Source organism: Arachis ipaensis, chromosome B04, assembly GCF_000816755.2.
Source record: "Arachis ipaensis cultivar K30076 chromosome B04, Araip1.1, whole genome shotgun sequence".
Classification (NCBI taxonomy): Eukaryota; Viridiplantae; Streptophyta; class Magnoliopsida; order Fabales; family Fabaceae; genus Arachis; species Arachis ipaensis.
Window position 1 is genome coordinate 2,232,614 of NC_029788.2, and position 9,114 is coordinate 2,241,727.

General features: G+C 38.5%; 1 protein-coding gene across 1 annotated transcript in view; it reads right to left on the reverse strand.

The window, feature by feature from the left end:
• Positions 1-5,722, reverse strand: part of LOC107635800 (kinesin-like protein KIN-12B) — a 9,510-nt gene extending 3,788 nt beyond the window's left edge. The window contains exons 1-15 of the mRNA XM_021120254.1: positions 5,711-5,722; positions 4,942-5,214; positions 4,710-4,847; positions 4,281-4,364; positions 4,069-4,194; positions 3,914-3,973; positions 3,744-3,797; positions 3,443-3,535; positions 2,880-2,975; positions 2,433-2,578; positions 1,618-1,767; positions 1,381-1,510; positions 1,016-1,277; positions 237-910; positions 58-156 (exon numbers count right to left, since the gene is read on the reverse strand). Coding sequence (XP_020975913.1) covers positions 58-156; positions 237-910; positions 1,016-1,277; positions 1,381-1,510; positions 1,618-1,767; positions 2,433-2,578; positions 2,880-2,975; positions 3,443-3,535; positions 3,744-3,797; positions 3,914-3,973; positions 4,069-4,194; positions 4,281-4,364; positions 4,710-4,847; positions 4,942-5,214; positions 5,711-5,722 — 2,397 coding nt within the window. The remainder of the gene's footprint in view (positions 1-57; positions 157-236; positions 911-1,015; positions 1,278-1,380; positions 1,511-1,617; positions 1,768-2,432; positions 2,579-2,879; positions 2,976-3,442; positions 3,536-3,743; positions 3,798-3,913; positions 3,974-4,068; positions 4,195-4,280; positions 4,365-4,709; positions 4,848-4,941; positions 5,215-5,710) is intronic.

Consider the following 9,114-nt stretch of genomic DNA (forward strand, 5'->3'; position numbering starts at 1 on the left):
TTGACAGGGACACTGGGATGGTGGTAGATAAACAACAGAAACTCAAGAGAAACTTACCAGGCGGTTAAGCTGCATTAGCTCATAGTTCTGCTTTGCACAGAATTCTTCAAGTGCCATTTCTCTCCTTATAGATCCTGCCAAAACCTTTTCTACTGCCTGTGATGCAGGAAAGATTTATAAATGATATAATGAATTCAAATTATACAGGAAAATACAGCTAGAGTTTTTGTATGTACTTTCAGAACATGCTTCTTCGACTTATCAGCGGACCCAAGGTTATCAACAGGTACCAACTCTAGGCTTGAGTTAGGACAATCAACGGGTACCAACTGTAGGTTTGAGTTATTGTCAGCTTCATCAGCATCAACTTGCATTCTGTTTTTACAATTACTACATGTGAATACAGAAGAATCTTCTTTGACAGTATCATCAAGAAAAGTCTGCACTCCAACATCAACTCTGTTAGCTGGAACAACTAATCTGGATTCTCTTGGTAGTAATGAAAACCTATATGATGAATGCCTCAAAGCAGCACTACGACGATGGCCATCAAGAATTTCAAGACCATGCCGTATGCTTGCTGCTAAGTTTTCTGTTTTAGAAAGGAAATTTGGATCTGTCTGAGTTGAAAAGGCAGCGGATGAGCTTTTCTGATTCCCAGTTTTAATTCCCATCTCACTTTCAACATCAAGGTCATTCTCAGAAGGGGAGACCACTGATGACATCCGCAGACTTTTCCTTCCACTGCTGAGCCTAGGAGAAATACTGAGAGTTGGGGATTTAAGTAATGGGGATGAATCACAAGGAACTATGCTGAGACTATCTGGGGTGACACAATCCATTGTAGCACTAGGAGAATCACTGGACGTTTTAGGGGCTGAAAAACCAGTAAAATCTCCTACGGATTCACCTACAGGAAGTGAGAAACTGGTTGTTACTATTGAACTGGATGATTTTTCATTAAGGCATCTGCTGCCAGAGCAACTAGGAGTATTTTTATCATCACAGGGTTTACCCATATCCTGCTCCTTGTCATTTTGTGCAAGATTGCAATTATCCAACATAGTGGCACTGCAGGAAACAGCATCATGGTCACGAACACCTTCCTCATCAATCTCCATCTCTTCATCACCATCTTCATCAACGCGAGATAATTGTAGAGGCCGACTGAGGCTAGACTGTAATAAATTCAAGCTTCTTCGAATCCAAGCTGCTGAATGACCTCCACTTGAGTCTGATGGATTGTAACCATTTGCTTTGATTCGATGCAGCTCATCCTAATGATTTCATACTTTCATGTTATCCAACACGAACTCCATACGAAAGCAAAACATACATAAATAAATAAAATGATGGACCATTGTGACAGAGAGTACCCACCCTTAATTGTCGTATCACTTCTCGCAATTGGTTGACATCTTCCTGCATGACTTCATTAACAACTGCCTTGTTCTTGATAGCTTTGGCACGTTGTGCAAATCTCAGTGTACTGAAAGTTTCACTTCTACAACTGCAGAGCCAAAATCACATCCAAAGGGATCCATAATACATAACGATCACAATAAAATACACATCAAAGACAAATACATATAAAATAAGCACTGGTTTACATACTACCTTTGTGCTGGAGAAATAGCACAAATCATTGCTAATTTTGCATTTCCTCCAAGAGACTCCTGCAATAAAAATGTCAACCTGGAGTCTCTATATGGTATATGGCGCTGCTTTCCTGTCTGAGAAATTTCTGCAAGAATATTTATCAGATTCCTGCACCGCCATTTAACCTCAGTAAGTACTAGCTAAGATGAAATTCTTGATCCCAATATACATGTATGCCTAATTGCCTATGATATATAATTTTTTCCCTTTTTCAACATTTTGCTCTTATAAATTTCATCTGTGTTTTCTATTTAGTTTGTTTGAAACAGGGTAAGAGGCTAAGAGCATCAAGAAACTTTGCTTTTCATGTTTGAGCTACACAGATTACAGAAGCAGTTCTTTGCAGCAAATAAAGCACCACACCCGAAACTCAGTCAGGTAATGGAAAAATTTTTTGCCGGAATATATACTGAGCAGTCCATATCATATGCTTGTTAACATTAAGCAAAATATTTATTGTTCCACAATAACTCTCACATTTCACATTTATCCAATGTCCTGCTCAGGATATCTTATATTCATATTGCTTTATTTATTGGCTGATTATTTGAGCTCAATTTTCCATGAAAACCATAGAATATGAGCAGAATCTAGACATTGATTAAAGCTGATTCAACTTTCAAGTTGTAACAGAATGGTTATTCACTTTCCATAAAATACGGTTCCAAATGATGTGATATAAAGCCATAATACACTATCCGTAACTACTAACTAAATATCATAAATCTCTGATATCAGCTCGCAAAGTAGCATACAAACATGTTAAACCATACCCAAGCTGTGAGAGTGATCTATTGATATTGCCGGCTTCCTTCAAACGCTCCCCTGCAGCACCAGTCAATTTTTGTCTTTCTGATCCAGCTAGATCAACAAGATTGATTCTACTTGTTTTAAATCTGCTTGTACCATCTACTGAGCTCTGCAAGCAAGTATTTACTTCAAGCCCAGTTCCAGATATATGTCACAAGAAATTGAGTAAACATATCTATCTACAGCTCCATTGTCAGGAGCCGTAGTATCTACCATACAGCAGTTCATTGAGCAAACAAATCTCAGTAATTCTGTTCTCACTTGAAACACATTATGACATCAACACGTTATTTTATATCCTACTATCCTATCAAAACAAACTCCTCTATAATATAATATAGCCAGTTTACTTGTAACACTTAAAATATGTAGCTTGATAGTTTCCAGGAAATGAGAGAGGAGTGCATCACCTTGCATCGAAATTCAACAACACAAGTAAAAACAGTATGTGAGCGAGAACTCTCAGAATTTATACTGGTTGCACCTACTCTTCTGTTTGTGAATCCCTGCAAAATGAAACACTGATGATGTAAAATACGAAAAAAAGGGTTAAAAAATAACAAATAGGGATATGTATGATATGGGCCAACCAACATTTTTCCAGGTTGACAATGTATTAATTAATTAAATAAATGTTTTATTGAAACCGAAAACAAGCACTAAGAAATTCAGGGATATTCCTATAACAATATATTTTGAAATTTAAATTTTAAAATATCTTCATCTAATTCCATGAAACGAAATCATTCAACTTTGTGGCATTAAGTAAGCAACGTGACTACTTTCTGTCAAGCTTCTCAACATAAAAAATGACCAGCTACAGAAAAAAGAACAGCGGGATAAGACTATCTAATCATATCCTTAGATATTGTGCATTAAGAGATCATAAGAAAGAAGACATTAAGAGAACATTTTACATTACTACAACTACAACACATGTGCTAAAGCAACTATGATGAATCCATGATCACACCTTTATTAAAAGACGAGTTACATCCTTCATGGTTGACACTTGCTCCTCCGTAAGGTTTTCTACATAAACACCAGATTTAACATCTTCCCTTATCTGGATACACAACAAAAGATCAGTTAAAGTATAAAATGGTGAAAAATAATTTTCATGAAGATTCGATAAAGTTTTGATGGACATCAAAGACTTAACACAACCCTCCTCTTTCATCCAGGCTTGGGATTGGCTATGTAACATAAGCAGTAAAATAATTGACAAGAGGCAGGAAAAAAAGGAAATAAAGAACTTAATGTTTTAGATTTACCTGTAGGTTTCTTTGATTTGGATCTAAAAGATCCGTGATTTGTTCATTGTATATCTGCAAAAAATATTTTATTATTATTACTTTTCTTTTTCTTTTGTGTTTCTGTCAAAAAGTGTCGAAAAATGTGCATCATCATGGAATTGGAAACATGTAACTGAGAATTATCCAACCTCAAGAAAAGAGCAGTGGCACTGGTAGCTGAGTTGTTTGTCTGAATGCTTAGTTTGCTCCTGTGCAGGAAAAAATACAACAGATAAACACCACCAAATAGTGCACACACAAATTCTTCAGGGAATGTAAAAAAGGAAAAGAATTCTGTGCTCACTTCATTTATGCGTGCAAATAGTCTCTCAAAGACACGGGGTGTAAGACCCCGTTGTTCGCTGGCTGCATTTTCCTCCGATAAAGCATTAGCAGGACCCCACATTGTATAAGTCTTTCCACTCCCAGTCTTTTTTTTTAAATAAATAAAAGTTATATAACCATAATTTACAATGAACACAACAAAATTCAAAAGGAAAACGTAGAAATTTTTACCTGTCCATAAGCAAACACTGAACTATTGAAACCAGCCAAGCAATTCTCAACCAGAGGCACCCCAACATGCTCGAAAATATCCAGCTGGAAAGTTGAACTAAGAGTTTATCAAACACTAAACTCAAGTAATTAACACATTTGGCAATTGATTCTTTTGGAAAAATAATCATTATCTTACGTTGAACTCAAAACAAGCTAATAGAAACCAACACACACTGTGACTCAATCAAAGAATAAGTTGAACTTTGGAATATCCAGCTGGAAAATTGGAATAAAAAGATTATCAAACCAAAAACCACAAGCAGTTAGTAAACATTTAGAAATTATTTTGTTTCTGGAAAAGTAATTATTATTTTACTTTGAACTTAAAAGAAGATAAAAACACTACAGATAATCAAATTTTGGGTCAAATAGAAAGTTAAACCATGCCTGCGTAGCTTCCATATCTGCAACCGAATCAAAGGTGAAAGTCTGGCCATTGATCGACACCGAATCATCAGAGATCTTCTGAACTATAGGATCCTCTTCATCCTTGTCCTTGCACAGTGGCCTCATCCTCACAACAACCTAGTGACACCAAAAATAAATTTATAAATTAATCAGTTCATCAAAATTGCAGTATTGACTGTTACTATATCAAGCAGAGGAGACAGTGAAGTACCCTAACGCCGGAATCGGAGGATCCGGTGGGGACCGAGTTGTCAGCAAAAGCATCGGCGCTGAGCTTCCTCTTCAGTGGATTGGAAGAAGGAGGTCTTGGAGGCAGGGGGCTCTTCAATTTGGCCGGCGAAGGCTTTGAATCGGAAGCAGCGACAGCGAAAATATTGGGATCTGAGGGAGGGTCGTTCTCTTTTGAGGGTTTGTGCTTGCGAGAGTTGCTCGGCCTCTGTTTGGGGAGCTCCGCGGCGGAAGCGTCCCTTACCACCAGAAGTTTCTAATATTTCAAAGTCAAGTGACGACCCTCCAGAAATTTGATTCATTTTTGTGTTTACATTACAGCAGCAATTTGCTATTATTCGATGTATATGTCATTAACATAATTCAATTAATTAATTGTTAAATTAATCGTTATTTAAACCGACTCCCACACGTTTTTACTCTAGAATATTTAATAATTACCATAGATTTTTTAGATTTTTTATTTAAATAAATAAAATAAATATAATAATTATTAAAATAAATAATTTTAATAATATTTATCGAATTAAATACTTTGGTCTTATCTTGTTTACATTGTAAACATCTCGTTTACAGTGTAAACGAGATAAGGCCTGACCACGCTTATAAGTATAAGTTGTTTACAGCGTGCGTCTGAGTTTCATTTTGACTTAGTCAATCTCTTTCTCCTCTCTTTTAACCTTTTTCTACTATATTTGAGACTGATACAATGATGGCACGCCAGACGAGAAACGACGGAGACATCAACAGACTGAACGAGACATCGCACTACGTCGAGGCGGCCGACTTCGAAGTTAGTTACGTTGTGTTCTGTTTGGTTAATTTAAGTTAATTTAAGTTAGTCCCACATTGCTCAGTATAGCAAATGGAGTGGGTGGCCTAGGCTATAAATATGAGGCTAAGTTCTCCATTTGTTTTTGCACCAGTCAGAAACACTTTAAGCTTGTATCTGATTTTTCTTTTTCTCTGTACTCTTTATTAGAGAGTGTTGTGAGGTGTAGTTAGATATTTGCTTTGAGAGAGTGTGGGTGTATTGGGGTGCCGGTGAGAGAAAGAAGTCTATGTGTTGTAACAATTTTCACATAGTGATATTCTCTGGTTGTCATTTGACAACGGCCGTGGTTTTTTCTCCGGTAATTGGAGTTTCCACATTAAATTCTTGTGTTGTGATTGTGTCTATTTTATTTCTCTGTCAAATGTGTTTTCTCAAGGGGAAATGGTGTATTATTCCCAACAAGCGGTATCAAGAGCTTCGGTTCGGTGGGATTTATTCTTAGTATGCTCTGTGGTTGCAGCCTAGTCTGACCTTCCACATCAGAAAAGAATTTTGTCATGTGGCTTGAGGTTGATCTTTGGTTGCTGTTGTTGTTGCTGGAAGGCAGTGTGACACTGTAAGAGTGCTGTTTGAAAAGGTTCTGGCTAAGGAAAGACTTGGTATTTAAGTGTGTCCATTGTGACCCACCTCTCTTTCCTGGGGACCCTTCCTAGTGCACGGTTGAGTTATACTATTCCAGTATACGGTTGCAACAATGTCAGGATATTCAAGTGCTGTGAAGCTTGAAATAGAGAAATTTGATGGAAGAATCAATTTTGGCTTGTGGCAAATACAAGTCAAGGATGTGTTGATACAATCAGGTTTGCACAAGGCGTTGAAGGAGAAGATCTCTGGTTGCTCTCTCTATGAGAGAAGATGATGTTCTCTAGAAGACAAGAAGTATCCTCATGGTATTACCGCACTGCCATGGATAAGGATGAGTTGTGGCAATCGGGTCCACAATTGCACACGGGCATTGGTTGGCGTTGAGATGCAAGGTGTGTGGCGGAGTTAGGTCGATGGCTGAAGAACTTCCAGGAAAAGCCAATTTGGAAGTTGCACCATGAATTTTCAGCAAAGTTTCGATCTGTACCAAGGCGAAATGCTTGGAGTGGTCTAATTCCAAGTGAGTATACTTCATGGTGGAGTATGATAGTTCTCTGAACTATGATTGTCGGTATAGACAATGACAGCAAAGAATTGTCGGTGTTGACAATGGAAGCTGAAGATGTGTGACTATTTCAATCAAGGTGGAGATTGTTAGGATTTGGTTGAATTAGTCCCACATTGCTCAGGATAGCAAATGGAGTGAGTGGCCTAGGCTATAAATATGAGGCTAAGTTCTCCATTTATTTTTGCACCAGTCAGAAACACTTTAAGCTTGTATCTGATTTTTTTTTTCGTCTGTACTCTTTATTAGAGAGTGTTGTGAGGTGTAGTTAGATATTTGCTTTGAGAGAATGTGGGTGTACTGTGGTGCCGATGAGAGAAAGAAGTCTATGTGTTGTAACAATTTTCACATAGTGATATTCTCTGGTTGTCATTTGACAACGGCTGTGATTTTTTCTCCGGTAATTGGAGTTTCCACGTTAAATTCTTGTGTTGTGATTGTGTCTATTTTATTTCTCTGTCAAAGGTGTTTTCTCAAGGGAAAATGGTGTATTATTCCCAACAGTTACGTTGTGTTCTGTTTGGTTAATTTAAGTATGTGGACATTGTTAGGGTAGTCTCGTAGTGACAAGCGTTCTGTATGATGAATTTAGAACTGTATTTGCTTGCGTAAGATTATTATGACTTAATTAGGATTTTCTTACTGGCGTATGTAATTTAGAGACATGTGTAGACTTGAAACATGGAAGTATATTCTTAAGTAGAAGTATCTCTATATAGACGACAAAAATTTATGATTATCTCTTTATAAGTTAATTTTTTTTTATTTCGCAGAGGCCTCGCCTTCTATTGCCTCGACGAGTCAGCCATACCCTTTCTCCACCGTACGCTATTGTCCCGTATCTAGCTGAGGCCGAATTCAGTGACACGGTGCCCCTCAGGGACTTCACTTTTGATAATTCCCTGATTTCGGCACTCGTGGAGCGATGACGTCCAGAGACGCACACGTTTCATCTCCCGTTGGGTGAGGTCACTATTACCTTGCAAGACGTGGCGTACCACCTATGCCTACGTGCACACGGGAACACTATTGGGGGTGCCTTCGTGACTTCGGTAGGTGGTACCAGACCGAGACGTGGGCCATGGTGGAGCAGCTGCTTGGTGCCAGGCCTCCGGTGGCGGCACAGCAGGCTGCGCAGAGGAAGGAGTCCTTCACGCTAAAGCTGGTGTGGTTACGTGATCGTGTCCACCAGATGCCCCCGACCAACGACCCGGAGACCCTCCAACAGTACGCCAGGTGCTTATTATGTTACTAATTGGAGGGTATCTGTTGACAGACAAGTCCAACAACCTGGTGCACATACGTTTGCTACCGCTTCTCCGTGACTTTGCGGAATATAGGGCGTTATCCTGGGGCTCGGCTATGCTGGCCTGGACGTACTAGTCACATTGTTTGGCGGCACAACGGAGCGTCACGGACATCGGTCGTCCTGTACATAGGTTGAGTGTACGGAACTCCCACCATCACTGTGTCCCACCTCTGCGGAAAGCTTCATTACCTGCTCCACCATGATCATCCCATGGATGTCGAACATCAGTCGCACATGCTCGTCCCCTTGAAGTCAGAATAGTCGAAACCGGAAGACTCCGTTACCCATGGGTGCCAGCAACCTATATGCCACCCTTCCGATTTCCCTCACTTGTGTATCGTCGAGCTTGCTCAATATCAAACTCTTCAAATCCGACAACGTTTTCACACGCTGAGTGCGAAACAATATCGGATCCTCACACTCAAATGTCATCCCGTTGTCATCATTTCTCATACGACAGTTGGGATAAACAAGCACAACTATGTATGGACTATTATTAGTCATTAATGTCTTGTATTTGTGAGAAATATGAGACACAAAAAGGATAGGAAAAGTTTGTGAGAAATACCAAGGGTTAGACATCCTTTTATAGCTACTACGATTGTATTCTATATATCTCGTTTACACTCACGTTGCAGCTGACGTGTCGTATCTCGTTTACAATGTAAACAATATACATAAATTTTCATCTCATTTACACTATAAACGAGATATGACTTAAGAATACAAAACGGTAAATATTTTTTAAATTATTTATTTCGGTAATTATGATATTTATTTTATTTATTTAAATAAAAAATCCTTAAACAACGTGAATAATAATATAAAAAAAAAAACAAACCTGCTACTCCGAAGTCTTTTT